This window comes from Porites lutea, chromosome 10 (genome assembly GCF_958299795.1).
Source record: "Porites lutea chromosome 10, jaPorLute2.1, whole genome shotgun sequence".
Taxonomy (NCBI): Eukaryota; Metazoa; Cnidaria; class Anthozoa; order Scleractinia; family Poritidae; genus Porites; species Porites lutea.
In genome coordinates this window covers 11742002-11765023 of record NC_133210.1, presented here as the reverse complement: position 1 = coordinate 11765023, position 23022 = coordinate 11742002, and the positions used below count along the sequence as shown (strand labels likewise).

The 23022-nt window shown below is 40.3% G+C and overlaps 2 protein-coding genes and 1 pseudogene across 2 annotated transcripts in view; all 3 read right to left on the bottom strand.

Annotated features, from left to right (window-relative positions):
- LOC140950707 (D-inositol 3-phosphate glycosyltransferase-like) overlaps window positions 1-1190 on the bottom strand; it is a 2514-nt pseudogene extending 1324 nt beyond the window's left edge.
- Window positions 1-22483, bottom strand: part of LOC140949510 (D-inositol 3-phosphate glycosyltransferase-like) — a 172579-nt gene extending 150096 nt beyond the window's left edge. Inside the window, exons 1-2 of the mRNA XM_073398670.1 lie at window positions 22423-22483; window positions 20891-22103 (exon numbers count right to left, since the gene is read on the bottom strand). Of these exons, the coding sequence (XP_073254771.1) occupies window positions 20891-22052 (1162 nt within the window). The 5' untranslated portion in view covers window positions 22053-22103; window positions 22423-22483. The remainder of the gene's footprint in view (window positions 1-20890; window positions 22104-22422) is intronic.
- Window positions 14578-20361, bottom strand: LOC140950706 (uncharacterized). The gene is made up of 5 exons (XM_073399950.1): window positions 20082-20361; window positions 19318-19779; window positions 17818-18081; window positions 15109-15828; window positions 14578-14735 (listed from the first exon to the last, which is right to left on the bottom strand). Exons 1-5 carry the CDS (start codon window positions 20359-20361, stop codon window positions 14578-14580), a joined length of 1884 nt encoding a protein of 627 aa, XP_073256051.1.
- Window positions 22484-23022: the final 539 nt, after the last annotated feature.

Here is a 23022-nt window from a genome sequence, read left to right as displayed (position 1 = left end):
TGAAGAGCTTCTCCAAATCCACTGTTTTGACTGACAAGAAATGGTATTCCAGCTGATAGCGCTTCCAGAGCTGTCAAGCCGAAACCCTCCGTTCGAGAAGGAATGATCACAAGATTCGAAGCACATAAGAGGGTCAACAGATCGTCGCGGTTCTCAAGATATCCTTTAACAATGAGCTGACTTGGTAACAAGCCATGCTTAAGCAATTCTTTAGTCACATCGGATTCACTCCCTTTGGATGCGCCGACAAAAGTAAGATGGTAAGTCTTATCGCCCAGCTTGGCGACTGCTTTAGCAGCGATGTCGTATCCTTTAAGTTTAAAATCTTCGGTGTCACCACGGCCGAATACTAGAATCCGAAACATCCTTCCCTTTATTGGGGATGCATCTAACGATGATAATTCATCAAATATACCTGGAGTGAAATTATGAACTTTTTTCCCGCAGGCGTTGAGGAGGGCTGTATAGAATTCCGTTAACTTCGGTCCCACGGCTACGACAAGATCAGCCATTTTACACAGTTTAACCTCCGCCCATTGCTTCTCATCGCCTTTCGGAATGGCGCCAGAATATTCCTTGTACACTGCAAGTTCATCGGGCGCGGTGTGTACCACTTGTATCCATTTACACTGATGAGACTTCCGTATAAACTGTGTTTGTTTTCCAAGTATTACACCATGTCCAACGACAAAGTCAATCACGAGATCGTCTGGTGGGGTAGTCAACCAGTCAATGGGGTCATAGCCCGGTCGCTCTTCTGCCTCTACTATTTTCACATCGTAATTGTTAGCTTCTCTCTTGTCTTCATCACAATAGTTACATTTTGGAACAAAGAAACTGACCGAGGTATTGGAAAGTTTGGCCAACTGTATGGCTAGCTCCCTGTTCATGGTTGATAAACCGCCTTTGGAGGATGTCCATTCGCTTGCCAAGAGTGTGATGCATATTGGTCTTGTACTCATTACTATCTTTTAAGGTTCGCCCTCAGACATGTTCTTTGTGGAGGTTCTGTCCTTAACGTGAAGATGAAGAATGGAAAGACTTTAATTCCATAAGTACGAAAGAAAGCATAAACTACAGTAGGCTATTCTTGGTGAATCAAGATCTTGTTCAACCCATTTTGAAAGGACCATTAGGTGTTCAAAGCCTTCGAACGGCGGTCCGGCGAACAATACTTTTCGGTGAAGGAAAAGCCATTTTGGGAAAAAGCAGCTTCAGGTTTCTGTTATTACCGGAACCATTTCTTCCTGCTCTTCCTCTAGATCTGTCTTATCAAAACATTGCGAGTGAAATATTTGTACCGCATATTAGTTAATACGTGTGAGTTTACCTCATGGCTCTGCAACTTCTTCTCTGCCTATCCCCTCGTGCATTTGTTGGCCATTTGCCCTTTTTTATTTTTGAAAAAAAAATGGAAATTGAGCCGGCAGATTTATAAAAACAGGAGAGAAATAAAAATTAAGTCTAAAGTACTGTCTTAATTTGAATAAGCGCCGCCTCCGAATAAGCGCCACATTTGAGCTCATTTGGGAAGGCGCGGCCCCGATGGAGCTGTTTTTCGAGGAATTCAGTATTACTAACAAAAATAATAAATACATAAATAAATAAATAGATAACGATTTAGAGGTAGCACATCCACTAAATGGTTCTTTGTCTACCTGATTCCTGGTCGAATTGGAATTTTTGGGAAATGTTCGTTTTTTAGGACAGGGGAAAATCGGAGTACCCGGAGAAAAACCTCTCGGAGCAAGGGGGAGAACCAACAAAAACTTTAACACTCACATATGGCGTCAACGCCGGGAATGGAATCCGGGCGACATTGGTGGGGGGCGAGTGCTCTCACCACTGTGCCATCCATGCCCGTCAAAAAATATCAAGCAAGTTCATCACAGCATCCGAAATTTATCTTAATGAAAAGCAATTCTCTTCAGTTCAAAGTGATTATTTTCACCGCTGTCCAATAAGTTTTCTCTCCAAAAATTCTTACAATACGTCATTCTGTTGCCAATTGAAGACACCACTGGTTGAAAAGGGCCCAAAGTGAAAAGGTGCGATCAAAAGACGCTTCTGTTAGTCGCGGTAAATAGACAATATACCGTTAAATTAAGAAACAAAAGATAGTCTTTGTCGCGTCCAATTTTAAAATAACTGCACGTCCCCAAATAAAGGTCGCATTTGAGGCGACAATAATCTAATAAGCGGGGCTTATTCGAGTTAATACGGTAGGCTTAAAATTCAGTGCAATCCCTGACAGGGCGTTTAAATCAACGAAACAGCATTTGCAAATGAAATGCTAAATGAACTCAACAGCAACAGAGTGCTCAAATAAAAAATGTACCACAGTATGTGCGACCCAAATAAGGGCGACTCGGACCCACCAAAACTTTACCATTTACACCAAAAAAAAAAAAGAAAAGAAATTTCTGTCAAAAGCTAAAGCCGTTTACGTTAAAAGATAAACCTTCCCATGGCAATCTTTGCAAACACTGACAATTTCTCTTCAAATTCTTTGCAAAGCTTTTATAACTCGCCATCCCAACTCTCCATGCTTATGGCCTCTTTTCGGACGGAATAGAGTCATAATCTTGTGAATTAGCTTTGCTTACACTGACTAATTTTCGTTAAGAGAGAGTATTCTAATAAAACCCGCAGTGTTAAGTTCTCAAATGTTGTGGTTGTGTACTCTGTGATCATTCAATAGATTTCAATTGAGGTAGGTAGAAAATAAACAATAACAACTACCCGCAGCGTTCAGTTGTCAAATGGTGTGGTTATGTACTCTATAATCATTCAAAAGATTCCAATCGAGGTAGAAAATAAACAATGACAATTATTTCCCATCCCCAGGCAGGCCTTGGCACAGCGGCTTGTCATCAACGTCCAGATAGGGGGAAAGGCACCACTCCACTGGAATTGACTGAGCCAATTTAGGCAGACACAAGCTCAGGATTCCCAATCTATATCCTTATATTAGTACACGACATCAGGAAACAGATAATACGGACAAGTGAGAGTTTTTCAAACTGTAGGTCGGAGTAAACTGTCTACAGAATCAGAACAGAACATGTCATGTATTAAATCAGTGTGGTTTGCCTAAAACCCGCAATCCACCATCCAAATAACAATAAATAATGGAAGAAATCGCCCTCATTTATATAGCGCTTTCTCCTCAAGTGTCCCAATCGAAAGCACTTTACAGCGTGTTACATAGGGGGTAATTACATGAGACCGGGACGAACTCACGCCGGTACGAATTTTTAATTTTTGCATTCGTTTACGTAAGACCGGTATGAAACACTTCGTTGATTACATGAGACCGGTACAAACTCAAAAACAGGAGATTATTGGACCTATATAACTTTCTTAAGTCGATTATTTAACATATTATTCGCCAACTGTCCTAACTGGTACACAATTTACGCAGATTAAGAGAGTGAGAAGACAACCGTAGATTTTACTGCTCCCAGAAAATTGTAAACTTTACTTTACGCTCATCTGGTGGCATGTTGGCACAGAATCTCAAAACGGTGTAATCTGTCACATTAACCGAAGCATATATTCAATTGAAGCTACTTCCAAGTCTTGTTCACAGTTATTCATAGCACTATTTTTATTTTACTAAGAAAAAGCAAAAAATGATGATCACCTGTGACAGACGAAAAACTTTCCTTAGTTATATCAGAAGCAAAATATAGCAGCAATGGTACCACTAGACTCACAACGTTTCACTTCAATAAGGATTTGTTCCAAAGTAGAAAAAAAAGAACCGACATAGGAAGGCGTAGCAAGCGTTTCCGCGCAAGTAGGTCGAGGAAGTTGGGACGATAGCAAAAAAGAGGAATCAAAGTCCTTGGGAGGCCCCGGTTGAAGTCGTTCAGTGTAAAGTTAATAGAAACCCATAAGAAAGTAACTCTGGCCCGACACGATGTCGGGCCGGTCTGAGTTCACTTTTAGGCCGGTTCCATGTAAAAGCATGAAAAGACATGTATGGAGACCGATACGAACTCATGCCGGTTTGAGTTCGTCCCAGTCTCAAGTAATTACTCCCATAATTACAATTAACTGTAAAACGTAAAACATTTTCTTTCAAGTTCATCTCTTTTCGAAAAGAATTGTCACCTAAAAGTTGAAAACAAATACGGTAAGCGGAATCCCTGAAAGGGTGTTTAAATTAGAAGAAACAGTATTTACTTCGCAAATGATCTGCTGAATGAAGCCAACAGCAGCATTATGCTTCTTAAAAGTCTACCACAATGTTGGCGACCCAAATAAGGACCTTCCAAAAATTTACCATGACCAAACTAAAAATGAAATTTCTGTCAAAAGTGTCACATTATATCATAAACCTTCCCATGGCAATCTCTACATCCACTAACAATATCTCTCCAAATTCTTTGGAGAGCTTTTATATTGACTCGCCCTCCCCACCTCTGATCTGTATGGCCACTTCTCTGCGTTTTCCTTAAGGGAGACAATACGGCATCGGGCAACCCAGCAGCGTTATGCTCAACAAATGTCTGCAGGGGGAGGGGGAGGGGGGAGGAAGTTGACTAAGCCATTTTGGCCAGACACAAGCTCAAGACTCTCAAGAACACTACGAAGTCAGAACACGACGTCAGGGTACATCGAAGAGCGGGCAAGTAAGAGGTTTTTTACTTTGAAAATCGGTGCTGTAAATGGTCAACATGAAATCAGTGCATGTCTGAGAATTAAAATTAACAACAACAACAAATTTACATGACGACATCCCCGCCTGTCTTTAGGCTCAACCGTTCTCAAATGTCCAGGGTTGTTTAAAGGCTAGTTGTTGGGAGTGGCCGGATTTCTACATAAGTAAAACTAAACATAGACTGCATGAGAGGAAAACTGAACACTTCAAAATCATTCGACTGCATCGGAACACACAGTTATTTGTACTCCAAATGCATAATTCAAGTTTACTTTTACAAAAGTGTTGCGTGAAAGCTGAACGCAGCGTCTAAGTGGATTTAGCAGTGTGTGAATCACTTCTTACATACAGTGTAATTCTTCGTTTTCACTGTCACGCAATACACACGGCACAAAAAATAAATTGAAAACCGTCCAGTGGAAGAAGCCAAGAAAATGAAATGTTATAAAAGACTAATATACAAACAATTTGTCCAAATCTCAGCTTTGTGGCCCATAGTTTCTGAGTGATTTGCTGAAACATTTCACGCACCTTTGTAGAGCTTTGTGGTCGTGGCTAGAATGGAATCCCTCAGAAGGAGGTGATCGAGGAGGACTAGAAACGAGAGATGCTTCGGAACGGAGATCTTCGGCTCGTGAGACAAGATGGCGCATCTCGTGATCAACTTACGTCGTCGGACTAGCAGAATTTACGACAAAGAAGTTCGATCGGCAAGGGAAATGTATATGAGACTATTTTAAACTTCGCTGTTCCTTAAAAATGAGGAATCTTTGGATAACAAGAGCGTAAGGCCCGTGGGGGGGGGGGGGGGTAGTCCCGCGAATTTTGGATAGGGGTGTGCCGCGAAGGTTCGTAAACCCTAACCCTATTTAAGGACTAAGAAAGCGAAAACTGATACCCTTTTTAAGGCCCAAAGCCGAAAAATGACACCCTATTCAAGGAAAAAACAAACATTTGGCTTGAAGAGGCGTTACGTGTATTTACCCGCTCAACGGCTATTAAACCTCTGTTGCAAAATCATTTTGTTAATACTTAAATGGATACATCAAGTATAAAAAAAACCGTTCGTTTAGGCGGGCGTTTTCACACTCCAGTATTACATAATACAATTAAGCTACCCTATCTGAGGACCACACCAGGGACACAGAAACAAAAGGGTGAAAAAAGATACCCTATTTAAGGACCGAGAACCTCAAAAACCATAACGTATTCCGCGGCACGTACCTATATAGCCCATATATGGAAGTACCCCCACCCAAAGTTCACCTCATACTTTATCCACATTTGTTTTTATAAGATCATTGTTTACTATTCACGCTTGTTACATTCAATTATTACTGCTTTGTACTGTTCCCTTATCTGAAAATGAAACCCCCAAACCAATGAAGATTTTTATAATGATCCCACATGAAAATGCCCCCTCCCCCCCCAGGTAATAAACAACCAGCTCCCAAGCAAGGAAAATACAAGTAAAAAAAAAAAATGTCTGTTTCCACTGAACTGAAATATATGAAGTGAATCACATAAAATTTTCTATTTCCAATGTTTATTGTCTGCATGATTTTACTTACGCACGACTGCGTGCAAGTAGACAACTCAGTATATGTGTTTTGTCTTTTGTTACATATTTATTTGTTTCCTTTGTTATTTAATGTTTGGCGTTGGCAATTTCTGGATGCATTTTTGCCTGATCTTAACAAACATCAATGTGGCTAAATTGCATTTATTAACCGTTTACATGTACCTGTTATAATAGGTCAAGATTAAAATATTCAGGTTAATGATTCTCAATATAGCAAATTATTATAGTCATAAGAATTAGGGCTAGGAGACAAAGGTGATATTTTGAGAATCAATCTAGGTTAAAAAATTTAAACCTGAATTTAATTGTGACCTGTAACTTATCTACCAAGAACTTGCCTAACAAAACTCCAATATAGCTGTTTTTCTGTGCAAGTTTTTGGCCTTAAGTCTTCAATTAAGCTTAAGTACTGAAAGCTTAAATGTTCACTAACAGCCCTGTACATGCACCAAGTACCATGGACTTTCAAACCACAGTATATATTTTTTTGTCTACCTGCATGCTGTAGTGCATAGTAACACTAGTCCATCTATAGATAAACCTTGTACTTGTATTTTGTAATATGTCCTCAGCTCCCCCGCCTCAATTAGTTCGTAAGCCATTTGCGGGTGGGAAAATAATGTAATAAGTTATTTATCCAATTTTCAATAAAAATTTGTTGTTGTTGTTGCTGTAAAAAGTGGAAATAGCTTATACAATACAAGCCACTGTGCTCTAGCAGACTGCGTGTTGGCCCATGGTGCCAAACTTTTGTTGCTGAGTGACAATAAAATCGTATTTTTTCATAGAAATTCTATACTGGGCACCCTAGATTTCACAGCATCAGCTCATTGGGCACCCTTTAACGTTTATAAGACCACAGCCTCAAATATTTAGTTCTATTAATTTTCCTCGTTACTTAATTTTGAAACCATATGTCAGCAAAAGACATCTCCGTCTGAGAGATTTCCATAAGGGATACCAAAAATCCTGTAATATCAAAATCATTCTGGGGGATTCCATTTACAAGTTAAACACAAACACCTCCCTCTAAGGGATGTCAAACTCCTTTTCATTTGAGGGATTCCATTTATAAGTTATCGATAAATAAAGTGTACCTCCTTCCCCGATCTTGCGACAGATGCCAAACTCCTTTTGAGGGATTCTATTGACAAGTTAAACATAAATACACGGTGTACCTCCTTCTGAGGGATTCCATTAATTTACAAGTTGCAAGTTAAATATAAAGTGTACCTGACCTTCTGGGAAATGTCAAAACTCCTTTTGAGGGATTCTGTTTACAAGTAAAACATAAATACAGTATACCTCCTTCTGAGAGATGCCAAACTCCTTTTGAGGGATTCAATCAATTTACAAGTTGCACATAGATAAAGTATACCTCCCCCTGAGAGTTGTCAAACGAGGGATTCTATTTACAAGTAAAACACAAATGCAGTGTACCTCCTTTTGAGAGATGCCAAACTCCTTTTGAGGGATTCCATTTACAAGTTATACATAAATAAAATAATAATACCTCCTTCTGAGGGATGCCAAACTCTTTTTGAGGGATTCCATTTACAAGTTATACATGAATACAGTGTACCTCTCTCTGAGAGATGCCAAACTCCTTTTGAGGGATTCCATTACTTTATAAGTTGCACATCAAAAAAGTGTACCTACTTTTGAGGAATTCTATTTAAAAGTTTATGGCATAAATAAAGTGTACCTCCATCTGAGGGATGCCAAACTCCTTTTGAGGGATCCAATTTACAAGCTATACATAAACACAGTATACCTTCTTCTGAGGGATGCCAACCTCCTTCTGAGAGATTCCATATTAGTAAATCTGAGGTTTTGATCCCTTACACTCTTAGTATCGAAATATTCACTTCTGTTAAACGAACAGCACAGGCAGCCCAAGCACACTATGTGTGGGTTTGGGTTTCAGAGGTCATTTGGTTGGAATATACTAGAACTATTAGTGTATTATCTGATGCCAAATAAATGCTAAAATCTTAAAGATATGAAGTCGCGAGATGTGCCATTTTGTCTCACAAGCGGAAGATTGCCGAAGCAACTCTCATTTCTAGTCCTCCTCGATCACCTCCTTCTGAGGTATTCAATCTAGCAACTACCTGGACAGAAACTGTCCACCAAATCAACAAAAACATCTGGAGTTCACTTTTTCTATAAAAGCTCTTCCTTTTCACTGGAGAGCTAGCATACGTGCGCATAAACACATCTTTTAATACGTGAAATGGTTAAACTGCTGAAAATCAAGAGGAGTAACTTTTTTCAATGAGACAGCATTGCTATTTTGGTGTCACGCACTGTGTAGGGCCGGAAACTTGTACAAAGACTTATTTTCTATTTATCTTCAAACTAGTGTAAATAAGAATTCGTAAAACCTCGCGTTTTTGACTTTGCAATCTGATGACGACACTGTGAAAACCATCAATAAGCGTGAACTTACAATTTGACTTTGAGGAGGCTCTTTCAAGGACGATAAAATAACTTTGCTTGGGATAGTGGTTGATATGATTTTGTATTTAATGGTGCACAAGAGGGATATGTTCGCATGTACTCAAATGTATTAGTTATTGTATCTCAGATTATGAAAAAGATTAAATCATACGCATTTCGACTAAATAAAGACGCTAGCTCTAAAGAACTTACCAAGTGCACTGCTCCAACCAAGGGGGAAGTAGTATTTTATAGTTGAATATTTTATGGTTTTTGCTGCCCACCGACTCAGAATGGATCACTGAAGCACTGAAGCTAAGAAAGTAGCAACATTGTCATTAAGTCCCAAAAAGCACAGTCCAATATCAAACTATTTCTGTAGACGAGTACTCTTGATAATGGTGACCGACTGATCGTTATCTTCCTCCAGAACAAGAAAAAAGCAGGACTAAGACGCCGACTAGAGCAGCCTTTTGTGTCCTCTGACTGAGATGAGATGACCGATACCAGTAGCATCTAAAACAGTATAAGCTTAATCTACAACAGGAACGCTTAACAAGTCCAGAACATTCATCAATTCACCACTGAGAATTCACGAGCTACTTCGCTCATCGACGTTTTCCTTCGCGACAAACCACATTGCAAAGGCTCTTGGGAATACCATTGTTTTGCCTCGCATGTCACGCAGACGTTCCTATGGCTTCGTCACGCATCCCTTCCCTGAAGTGTGAGAGGAACGCGTACATGGATCAGGGGAGGCTACGTAGCTGGCGGGATTGGCTGATGTTTCCTGGTTTTGCGGTGACTATTGTTTCGCTTTTGTGTCGTGGTGTGGGTATTTTTCAGTGTCTTTTCAGTCTGTTGTATTACGTCATTTGGTGATTGCGCCCGTCCCCCGCGGCACCAAGAAACTACTACGGCGGAGCCGCGAGAAGATTCGGAACAAGTCAAATTAAAATCCACGTATTTCCCTCGAAGCTTCCTCCCTCTCGAAAACTAAGACTTGGCGGATTAGATTGTACTTGAAATTAAGTAAGTTGTATCAAAGCGAAATCTTTCATTGTTTTTTCTGCTAATATTGTATTGCATCAGGAGCCCATATGGGCTCCTGATTGCATCTAACTATCCGTATAGGGTCCGAAGCCAAGAAAGTTTAAGTAAATCCCTTAAGCTTCGCATTCTTTAATCCAATGTTATAATTGTCTCGGGGTCATGATATAAACACTTAAAAGCGGTCATTTTTCTAGATTCAACCTTAACACATTTGGTGAACTTGGAAAGATCTAATGAATGCCAAGTGGCGCAGGAGCGTTAGCTACTTTGATTCGGCATAGGAAATTAATTCTTATAATGACATTAACACCGAGCTAAGGGCTTCTGTGTACTTTTTCAGTTATCATCATTGACTCCATACGATAAAAGTGGTCCAAAAACTTTTAAACATCGCTGAATGTGCTCTTCATTCTTTTTTCAAGCATTTTAATTGATGCTGACATTCATCGTCTTTACATTGTTTGCTGATAACTGGTTTTGCCTCTTCTTTCATTATTGCCGGGTGGACTTGCAAAGCTGATCAACACATACGCTTACTTAACAATTCCCACTATATTTAATACACACCACAAAGGCATACACAAATAATCCCATTTTTTCTAATGTCCCGGCTTTATTACCTTCTACTTGTCACTCCGGGGGGGGGGGGGAGGTACTCAACAATTTTTTATATGGGGAGGCTCCGCCCCGCCGAGGTCCAACCCCTTACCCTTTTCTATACCAATGTTCACGAAAAAGGTTCCCCTAAAAAAGTAGAATTGCCGGAATCTTTCACTGATTCCCTTCCGTATACCTTCTATTGACAAATGGTACCCCTTTCACGTACCTTGTTTTGAACTCTGCATCCCTTTTAACTGCCTTAAAAGCACTGTCTATTAAAGTACGAATCAATCAAAAAAATAGAACGTTTTCTCGATTTATAAAGCCATAAATTTCATCTGTTAACCATTTTGGGCCCTTTCACAGATCCAAATGACAGATTTCCCTACCCTTTTACATTCCTGAAGGCTGAAAAAGGTACCCCTTTCGGGCGGAGCCTCCCCGTATACTCCCATTATAGGGAGTACCCGCGGGAGCTACGGCTCTTCTATCTTTATAGCTATTATATCAATGAAGAGAAAAGTCTTATTTAATACACTTCGAAGCGGCTAGAAAGTCACACAGCTTGTCAACTGAATATATAGTAGCTTCTATTATTTATTTTGGGAGTCAAAACTCATAGTCAAGCTCAATTTTGGGTAAAGTAGAAAACAGTGAACCACAGCATGGGATGATCTAATAAGGCCTTCCGTGACTTTTGCACTTCAACCTAAGCAAATCAGTTCTAGTTCCTACGCGGCTGGGCGAGCGCCCGCACAGCAGGGTGTAGAGTGAATTACATTCGGAAAGCAAGTATCAATACTCAGCCGTTAAACGGTATTACATAAACGTCAGCTCATTGACTAATCTCGTTCCCCGAGTCCGCGTTGCTTTGGCAGACAATCCTCTTGGGAATATGGGTTTCTATTAACTTTACAGTGAGACGACTTCAACCGGGGCCACCTAAGGACTTTCAGCCAATCAGAAACCGCTCCTTTAACAAAGAATTGGGCGTGCGGACCTCAACGGGACCTGTCCTATTTTTTCGGTTGGTTAGCTTCGATCCTAGATATTTTCACTATTTAGGATGGTGTGTCGTATACACTTACCCATCTTTGCTGTGTGGCTGACTTTTCCAAATATATACAAGCTGCTTATACATTGAAGGGCTGACTATATGTACTGCTCGGTAAGGGGTATAAAAGTGCCTTGTATCTATGGGGAAAATATTGCAGTCTGGTTACAAGACGTTGTTTAAAAATATCGCACTGTTTTCTTTACAGCTGAATGGTAATTTCTTATTCCTACAACTAGAAGTCATCACTCTAGATCTGGATCCAGAAAATTCATTTGTAGAAAAAAGGACAAGTTTTTCTTTAACAGAAACAACATTGTTGCGTTCAACAAGAAAAAATTTCAACGGACGGGCCGGGTAGCGCTGGGCGCTGTTTTTATAAAGAAGACACGGAGTAATCCCAATTTCCCTCCTCGGCCAATTCAAACGGTAACTCAAATCTTCAAAGCCTATCACGTGATTCAAAGACAGCTCTTATAATTACTCCTTAACTTCTCTCTTGCTGTGAAAAAAACGTTTTTTCGCGCATCCCCGAAAAAATATTTTAACAAAAAGAGAAACAAATAATGAGCGAGGTGCTCGATCGCGGGATTGGAAAGTATGCTCATTGCGATGTTGCGTGACGTTTCATTTGCACTCTGTATTTCAGTTTCCTGAGGTTCCATGTTCTTCAGCGATTGCCTGTTGCGGATACCCAATATTATGGAGCTAGAACCCTTTTTGCGGACAAAGTGCGGAAAATTTCTACCGTTATCGTTGGGCCCGCAATTCTCATCCGCACAGAAATGATTTCGTATTTTGACACTTTCAAGAAGGCAAAAGTTTGATCATGAGAAAAGAGAAAACAAGATTCTTTGGTTTCTGATTGGCTCACGCTAGAAGTAAGCCATTCTAAACGGCTAAAAATTTAGAATCGAAACTAACTAATCGAAAAATAGGACAGTTTTCGGTGAGGTCCGCACACCTATTTCTTTGCTAAAGGAGCGGTCTCTGATTGGCTGAAAGTTGAAGTTGGCCCCGGTTGAAGTCGTCACACGGAAGATCCGCATTAAAAAGTAATCGTATAAAATCTTCTCAAAACCAGTACCGAGCTAACCCACAGTGACCTGGTTCAACAATTCAAAAACTGATTCGGACGGTAATCTTCAGCCTATTCGTCGACACTCAACAGTCAACATTATTTTATTTTATTAGCTTTGCCCTGAAGAATACAAAAAAACAAAGAAAAAACAAAGAAAAAAAAACACTGTAAATATGCAAACAAAATATTAGGGCAGGGACACCGCAACAGCTAAAGCCAATTACTGCTGACCCAAAAAATAAAAAGATATAAAAGTAGCAATTTAAATCACATGCAGCCGCTAATTTCCTGGTCTAAAAACCTGGCGGTGTTACATTTCAGGCAAATACTTTGGAAGCTCCTTGGAGAGTCCGGGTCATAGTTTATTGCTAGAGCCCGCGAGTAATAATCGTAAAGAACAGATTTAAAGTTCTCAAAAGGAACATTATCTAGGTTAAGTCTAGTAATAAGCAGGTTCCAGATTCTAGTGGTTCTAATGAAAAAAGATTTCTGAAAGGTAGAAGTCCTGCATTTTTTAGGCACAAAAGATTGAGAGCTCGTTACGGATATACGGGTCCTTCGCGCGCATTCGCGCACGAAGGGAACAACAGACGGATCTAAGTGAATCATGTTATGCGTAGCCTTGTAAAAGTATACTAGATCTAGTAACTCGTGCCAGTAGCACACAGGAAGTAGGTTTACAGACATTAGTCTTTCTTTGTAAGAGATATTTGTTAAAAAAGGTAAGCAAAGAATGAATTTGGTGGCACGCCTTTGGATACTTTCGAGTTTAGAAATTAGTTCAATGCCTTGGGGAGCCTAGACCTGCAATGAGGGACAAAAGTGTTGACACACTTCCGAAAAATGGCCTCTTTTTGCATAGTGGATATACTTATCCCCTTCCCCTGTCTACCCCAACCCCTTTCCCCCAAAATCAATGTTGAATTTTGGACCCTCAATCCTTTTTTTTTACTTCAGACAACATTGATTCGGGGGGTGAGGGGATTAACGGCGTTTAAAAAGAATGAAATAATAAATGAATTAAATGTTTGTTAAAAGCACCCGTTTTAAACAAGTGTGTCAACTACTTTTGTCCCTTATTGTGGGTTGCGTAGCCAAGATGAGCACGAACTAGCCCGAGGTATAATGTGCGCCTTACGGAAGTACTGTGAATAAACCTAGAGTTCCTCCTAACGAAACCTAACAACTTGTTTGCACGTGCAGTTTGGTGAGAGACTTGGGCTTGCCAAGTCAAGTCACAGTCCAAGGAGACGCCAAGGCCACGCTCTACCTCACAGGACTTGATGGTACTGCCGTTAACCTCGTAGCTCGTTCAGATGGGCATGCGCTTCCTCGTAATGGTCTGAAGCTTGCATTTCTTATCATTGAAGGTTAGGCCAGAGGCAGCGGATCATGAAGACAGATTATCCAGATCTTGTTGGAGAGAGGCTCCATCATCCTCAGACATCACTACCTAGTATACTTTAGTGTCATCTGCAAACATTACCACTTTGCTATTGAGGATAGAATCTGGAAGGTTGTTCACATATAACAAGAAGAGAGCAGGTCCGAGTATTGATCCCTGTGGGACTCCAGAGGTCACAGGTAGGTCACGTGATGTCGCGCCTAGTACGGTGACACGTTGGCGCCTGCCACAGAGATAAGCGTGAAACCATGTGAGCAGGTTCCCTCCGAAGCCAGCATCCCGCAGTTTTTCCATAAGGAGGTCATGTCTAACCTTATCAAAGGCTTTGGACATGTCTAAATACACACAATCTACTTGACCAGCTCTATCAAGAATAGCACCGATGTAATCTAGGGTCTCCAGTAGATTTGAGACACATGAACGTCAACTCCGGAACCCGTGCTGACAGTACGCAATCAGATCTTCTTATCGGTCATGGATGTGGTTCAAGACACAACGTTCGAGGACTTTAGAAATAATGCAAAGTAGGAAGATAGACCTATAGTTTTCAACATGATCTGTTTCATCCTTCTTATAGACAGGCACTAAATTGGACAATTTCCACTCAAACGGTATGTAGCCTTCCCCCAGAGACCTGTTGAACAGCTTGCATAGTGATGGAGCAATAGTAGTGGCGGTTTCCTTTAGGATTCTAGCCGGGATCTCGTCTGGACCAGTGGCTTTGTTTGGGTCTAGTGATTTTAGGACAGCCTTCGCCGACGTGCAACACAATATCGCTAAAGGAGGGTTCTGCGGCGGGGAATTTCCCTGCGCCGTTATCTACTTGGTCCTCTTGAGGAAAAGAGAACACTGAAGTGAAATAGTTATTAAAAATGTTAAATGAAATAGTTATTAAAAAGTTATTAAAATCTTCAGACAATGAAATCTGTTTTCCCTAAATTTAGTCTAAACCGTGCCTACGTAATACATAGCCTAACTTAAAATACCCTGTTATTATAACTACGCACTTGATTGATAACTTGATCTTACTTTTTAAACTTTAAAAACTCTTTAGAAGCAGTAGCGGGCAGTTGTCTTACTCTTTTAAGCAATTGTAAGTTCAATACGTCGTTTAAGTACCCGAAAAGTCACCAAATCGGATTTACTTTTCTTCCAGCAACATAATTGAAAATCGAATTGATAAAAGTAAACATTCTAGAGCTGGTACCCACTTTTACAATACATCTCGAGTTTCCTTTCGAGTCAGACGCGATAAACAGGTCAGCAGAAGGAGTCTCCTCATAATCTTGCTTCAACTTATTGACTTGCTCTTGAGGAACCCTCAGACTTTCCTTGCAAATAACCACATCTTTACCTTCGAGGGAAATCTGTCCATGTCTTAATTGCGTTTGTAACACGATAGTTTCATCTAGACCTAGAAGTATAAAGTTTTGCCAGTCTTTTTCATCCTTTTTATTCACCTGATATGCCAAAGTTCCGTCTTCAGTCATTAGAATAAAAAGTTCCCCGTTAGAGGCTTTTGCATTCTTTTTAAGACTAGCCTTAATTTTAGGGGGTACAACAAAACCAGGCTTCCAATACTGTACATCGTCTGGTTGATTGATCTGGTCCGAGATGATTCCATTACGAATGCGCGTTAATACAAGCACGGTTTTCCCTGAAAGTAAGTAAATCTTGTAATCCCAGGGGTATGGAAGTCGCTGTTTACCCGTTATGCCTCGTGGTGGACAATCAGTAGCAGCGCTTGGTTGCTGAGGAAACGGACATGACGTCAAAAAGTTGATAAGGTCATCTGGATTCAATACCCAATTCCCGTTTTCAAACCATGTAATAAAAACCTTTTTGCTGTCATGGGATGCTTTCTTAATGGCACTTTCGCAAAGCGACTTATCTTGTTCTGACTGAAACCAGGGGCAGCATATTGTAATGATAATCCCCTTCTCTGAAAGACACACATGAGATTATTAGAATTTTACCAAAATTCAGATCAACCATTTATTTCCTCACATTTACTACATATTTGCAAGGAACAAATTTTCGTCTAGTACAGAATGGCCCCTAACAATACATGGTTAGATTGCTTGTCTGTTATGTTTTTACGCGGGTAATATATGTTCAAGGAAGGGTTCCAATTTGACCAAGTTTGTTTGTTTCTTATAACAAGACAATTCTCCCTTGTTTGTCTTGCTAGTCCCTTATCACTCCCCGCTGCTGGGGTCGTTTCCCAGGTCTCTCTCTTAGCAGGTCTATCTCCGTAGCACGCCCAAAAAGGGGGGAGGACCATAGAGGGTCCACTGCGGAAAAACGTCGCAATGATGTATTAAAGAATTCCTTAACTATCTTTGCATTTTTATATAGAATAGTAAGCTTCTTATTGGATAAAAATGCTTAGCTCAAAAGACCAGTTTGCCAGGCTTAGAACTGTTTTTGGAAATCGCAAAGCCTTTAAAAAAATCTTAGTAAATAACATTTTATTGCTAGGACGTAAAACTTTAAACATGCAATGAATGTATTAAACTTAATAATAAATAACTTATATAGGTAACTCTTACGTATTTCTCTCTATTCACGTTGAATCACTAAATTTTTATTCAAGGACTTTCCCAGGATTTTTACTTTGCCTAGTCCCTAGGCTTCATTATTCCACGCGGCCCAAGCGTTTCGGGTCATGTGGTCCAAGCGAGGACCTAAGGCGCTTCCCGCTTGTTCGCCTCTGATACGTCACCGAAGTGATTTGACCGAGAGAGACTGGAAAATACTGTAAAGGGACTAGGCAAGACTTTAATAACAAAATTCAAGGAGTTCATTTTGTCAGGCTTTCACTCACAAATATGACATATTTTGCACAGTCATGTCAACAAACGAATACCTGTAAGTGCAAATAACTTTTTAAAAACAACGGATAACAGCTATCCTTTCGGTTTTGCAGCTATAGAAGTTAATTTTTAGTCTAATTTAGCCAACGCATTGAGTTTGTCTTTTCCAGATCTCCTCAGAGCATTTGCCTGAGTGAGAAATGTTATTCGATGTGTAGTTTCAGAAAATGTTCATACCCCCCACGGAGGGCGACGAAAATTCAGAGGGAAGGGGGGGATCCAGAAGGAGGCAATTTCCGAGGGGGTGGGGTTGGCCACTCAAGTCTTTTTTCCGGGGACTCCGAGTACGATTGATGAGCAAGATATCAGTTATTTTATTTTTAACCAGTGTTTCAAGGCAAAAATTATTTTTCATCGATGATCTTTTATTTGCCGTCAGCTGAGTGTGTTTTTTTTACTTTCACGACTTGCACGATAGTTAACTGGTTTATGTAATAACATGATCGTCGTCGGCTCATGGATGAACTTCCCGTTATCTATCTGTTGTTTTGTTACATAATATATTGTGGTACTTAATGTAATGTGGTCATGTTCAATAGACCTTCTTTTAACATGTTTTTAACTGAAAGGAACTTCATAAGACGGCAAGAACAACATGATTATAATACCAGAACCAAGCTAAAGTTTAGACTTCCAAGCTGTCAAAGAAATAGGGGCAAACAACGGACTGCGTTTCATGCTATCAAGGATTTTAACTCCTTCACCAGGCAATCAAACAATCCGTGAATGTGAATATTTTTAAGCGTAGTCTTTTTAAATTTGTAATTCCAATGAATTTGAGTTAATATCTTGTACATTTTATTAATAATAGTTTTTTACCTATTGTAGCCTTTTAACGTCTTCGTTAATTGTGTGTTTTGTATTTTTTTTTTACTTTTATGAGACCCTTTTTGAAAACTAGATTTTATATGAAAAAGTTACCTCAATAGAGATTATTATTAATCTACTTATAACGTCAGATTTATCCTTAGTTTTCTATTATTGTCTATTTCCTGTACATGTTCTCCACAACCGTATAGGTGTTTGGCCCACTTGGGTTAGAAAAAAAAACTTACCAACTGTCCTATCTGCAGTTTGTAGAAGCCTCCGATTAACTCCTTTTTTTGGTTCAATCATAGCCTTGATTTTGTTAGCATCAAAAACGAGCACGCAATACTTCAGCGGGTTGTGTTCAAAATAGGATATCAAGTCGTTTACACCCAAGCCGTTAAGACAATCGATGTCAGTATTCAGGCTCAGCGCGTCACGATGACTGTTAATCAGATTAACAACAGCTGACATGGCTTCTGGACTTGCTTCCCATCCGAGAATAGACAGATCTTGTAATTATGAAAGGTAAAACAAACTGTTATTTACGTTCTTTTCGTTCTTTTTCTGTACCAATTAATGTAAGGCTTTCTTTATCTAGGGGCTAAGTGAGAGTAAGTAACTTTATTTAATCGGGGTAGCTCGTTCAGCAACGAGGCTGGTATCCATAGGGGCCCTGAGAAATAAAAAGTATACTGTTTAAAAATTCCTAAGGTATATACAGGACTAAAATAAACAATAACACTGCAAAAAATCTAGCTAGGTCAATATAAAAAGTGTGTGCTAAGAGATAAGAAATTAAAATTATCAGGTAAAATACTCGGTTAGCATCTTTTTAAAACTATTTGCAGACGTCTAGTGGCACTTTTAGCATAATTGGGTAAAGAATTGAAATAAATAGCCCCTGCATACTTAAAAGTTCTTTTGCCCATGTTACGTTTAGGCTTTGGTGGGTGCAGGTCGTTGCTTCTACTTGCTTCTTCTCGTTGCTTCTTACTTGCATAAGTCAGAAAAATTTCGGATGACGAATTGTTTTCTTCCAGCAAAAACATTTAATCTATCTGTGAGTTATTAAGCCATCTCCATCTTTCAAATCTTTGTGGCGAGGAGACCTAACAGAAACTATAGGCGCTTATGAAAAGTTAGGCCTCCTCCGACTAGCACTTCACTAGAACCTCACACGGTCAAGTGTCATTAAACTTAACCATAAAAAATCTGCACAACATTTATCACTTAAAACGCAAGGAAAGAATATGAATGCTTCAAAGATGTGTCCTTTACTAGTAGAATTTCACATGTACTGCAAGGTGGTACGGATCTATAGGCGGGGTTGGATTGAATCTTCCTTCATTGTTTTGTTTTGTAGTTGTGCTTCTTTTGATTTTACCTGCTACCTACCTTTAACCTACCTTCAGGGAGCTAACAAAAAAAAAACAAACTGGTTCATTTAGCTTCCTAGCTTGCACGTTATTTTCAATACATTTAATTAATCTTTTATTCTAAGTAAATCTACTAGACTGTAATAACCATGTACATTGACAAAAGCATAATTATAAGGATTATTCTATTATTCTATAGAAAAACATGCTCACGGGTCTGACCCCACTTCCCCCCCTCCCGGCCATCCATCCCCTCACTGTACAAAACTCCTTATTGAACCAGCTGATGAAACACCCTGTGAGCGTTTAAGGCAGAGGGTAAGTATTTATATTGTCAATTTCCTATAGTTTCTTTTCATGAAGTATTACCTTTTTGCAGGGTGTTTTCGGATTCCACAGGAGCCAAACCTTGAAAAGCACCAGGTTTGTCACTGTAAAGTGATGGATAAACTCCAGAAGAATAGTTACCAAATGCACCACTTTGTAAGGGATCACTTCTAACTGAATGATCGCTTTCACCCATACGAGGAAAACTGCCTTCTTTGCCACTGTGAAGTGTTGTATATCCACTCGACGACGAGGTTAACCGAGATGTATCACCTTGAACACCACAAGCTTTGTCACTGTAAAGTGATGGATAAACTCCAGAAGAAGGGTTACGAAATGCTCTACTTTGTAGGGGATCACTTCTAACTGAACGATCGCTTTCACCCATACGAGGAAAACTGCCTTCTTTGCCACTGCGAAGTGGTGTATATCCACTCGACGACGAGGTGTTCCGAGATGTATCACCTTGAAAACCACCAGGTTTGTCAATCAAAACTTTATCACCTGTGACAGACGAAAAACTTTCCTTAGTTATATCAGAAGCAAAATATTAATAGCAGCAATGGTACCACTAGACTCACACATTTCACTTCAATAAGGATTTGTTCCAAAGAAGAAAAAAAGAACCCACATAGGAAGGCGTAGCAAGCGTTTCCGCGCAAGAAGGTTGAGAAAGCTGGGACGATAGCAAAAAAGAGGAATCAAAGTCCTTAGGTGGCCCCGGTTGAAGTTGTCTCACTGTAAAGTTAATAGAAACCCATAAGACAGACTACTGACACGGTTAAAAAGGACCGAAGAATACCCACCCTGACTTACTGTCGATTCATGAGCTGATTCTGTTGCTACTGAATTCCGTTGTTTAGACCTGGCTCCTTGGCTGGTTGGTCTGATTTGAGCCGCCGTTCTTTCCTCAGGTACCTCCTTACTGGGTCTCTCATCACTTTTCTTTTTGTCGGGTAGTTTTGGAAAGGAGGTGTGAGGCTCTGATGTCCTTGGGTTTGAGGATTCTGCTGCCGTTGTCGGTGTCGGGGTCGACACCTGTCTCTTTTTACCTGGATCATCTTCCTCAGAGATAAAAATTCGCATGTTGCTGGTTAAGAAAGTACATGTTCAGTATATGTTCTGAACTGTCTCCCTAACCATGCATGCTAAAGTTTCATAGGAAACTTAGCATCGCGGCATAAGAACAGCGCGGATGTCTGAAAATGATCATTCAACTCTCTTGAATGTACTTTCGAGAAATGACTCTAATATTAAAGACGTTCCCGCCCAATAACTGGGACAAGAGAGGATAATGGATTGCCGTCTCTTGATGGGAATCCCTGTTCTTTTTGGAGCGAGAGTGTATTGAAGACCACAGTGTTGCTAAAAGCTTTTGTCACGTAAGGCGGATGTATCTGCTTCTCTATGTTCGTACTGTCGTTGCTACCACCTTTGATTTTATAACTTAGTAAGGAAGGAAAGCGTGGAAAAAGCAACCCTTGGGTACGACGTTATTTAAATAGCGCCAAGTACTCCTCGACTAAAGAATTCAACATAGTGGTTACGCTTCAGCAGAAAATTTAACATTTGCGCGTCTGAAAAACCAGGACGTCATCCAATATACAACACTCACCGTTGATCAAACGTTTCATGGTTCTGAGGAGCTCCTCACTTTGGTTCTCCCATTTGTATTTCTCTGCGTAAAGTGCACGCAACTCTTGACACTCCTGAAATGCTGTATCACTGCCTTTCAGTCGTGTAGCTTTAATGGCCTCAGCCCAGTCCTCTGGATCTTCAGAATCCACGATGAAAGCTGATCCACGAGGTATCGCTTGAAGAGCTTCTCCAAATCCACTGTTTTGACTGACAAGAAATGGTATTCCAGCTGATAGCGCTTCCAGAGCTGTCAAGCCGAAACCCTCCGTTCGAGAAGGAATGATCACAAGATTCGAAGCACATAAGAGGGTCAACAGATCTTCGCGGTTCTCAAGATATCCTTTAACAATGAGCTGACTTTGTAACAAGTCATGCTTGAGCAATTCTTTAGTCACATCGGATTCACTCCCTTTGGATGCGCCAACAAAAGTAAGATGGTAAGTCTTATCGTCCAGCTTGGCGACTGCATTAGCAGCGATGTCGTATCCTTTAAGTTTAAAATCTTCGGTGTCACCACGGCCGAATACTAGAATCCGAAATATCCTTCCCTTTATTGAGGATACACTTAACGATGATAATTGATCAAATATACCTGGAGTGAAATTATGAACTTTTTTCCCGCAGGAGTTGAGGAGGGCTGAATAGAACTCCGTTAACTTCGGTCCCACGGCTACGACAAGATCAGCCATTTTACACAGTTTAACCTCCGCCCATTGCTTCTCATCGCCTTTCGGAATGGCACCAGAATATTCCTTGTACACTGCAAGTTCATCGGGCGCGGTGTGTACCACTTGTATCCATTTACACTGATGAGACTTCTGTATAAACTGTGCTTGTTTTCCAAGTATTACACCATGTCCAACGACAAAGTCAATTACGAGATCCTCTGGTGGGGTAGTCAACCAGTCAATGGGGTCATAGCCCGGTCGCTCTTCTGCCTCTACTATTTTCACATCGTAATTGCTAGCCTCTCTCTTGTCTTCATCACAGCAGTTACATTTTGGAACAAAGAAACTGACCGAGGTATTGGAAAGCTTGGCCAACTGTATGGCTAGCTCCCTGTTCATGGTTGATAGACCGCCTTTGGAGGATGTCCATTCGCTTGCCAAGAGTGTAATGCATATTGGTCTTGTAGTCATCACTATCTTTTAAGGTTCGCTCTCAGACATGTTCTTTGTGGAGGTTCTGTCCTTAATGTGAAGATGAAAAATTGAAAGACTTTAATTCCATAAGTACGAAAGAAAGCATAACTAGTACAGCAGGCTATTCTTGGTGAATCAAAATAATGTTCAACCCATTTTGCAAGGACCATTAGGTGTTTAAGGCCCTCGAACGTCGGTCCCGCGAACAAAACTTTTCGGTGAAGGAAAAGCCACTTTGGGAAAAAGCAGCTTCAGGTTTCTGTTATTACCGGAACCATTTCCGACTGCTCTTCTTCTAGATCTATCTCATTAAAGCATTGCGAGTAAAATATTTGTACCGCACATTAGTTTATACGTGTGAGTTTACCTCATGGCTCTGCAACTTCTTCTCTGCCTATCCCCTTGTGCATTTGTTGGCCATTTGCCTTTTTTTTATTTTTTGAAAAAAAAAAAAATTGAAATTGAGCCGGCAGATTTATAAAGTCTAAAGTACTGTCTTAATTTGAATGAGTGCCGCCCCCGAATAAGCGCCACATTTGAGCTCATTTGGGAAGGCGCGGCCCCGATGGAGCTGTTTTTCGAGGAATTCAGTATTACTAACAAAAATAATAAATAAATAAATAAATAAATAGATAACGATTTAGACGTAGCACATCCACTAAGTGGTTCTCTGTCTACCTAATTCCTGGTCGAATTGGAATTTTTGGGAAATGCTCTTTTTTTAGGACAGGGGAAAACCGGAGTACCCGGAGAAAAACCTCGCGGAGCGAGGGAAAGAACCAACAAAAACCCCAACACCCACATATGGCGTCAACGCTGGGAATGGAATCAGGGCGACATTGGTGGGAGGCGAGTGCTCTTACCACTGCGCCATCTTTGCCCGTCAAAACAAATTATCAAGCAAGTTCATCACAGCATCCGAAATTTATCTTAATGAAAAGCAATTCTCTTCAGTTCAAAGTGCTTA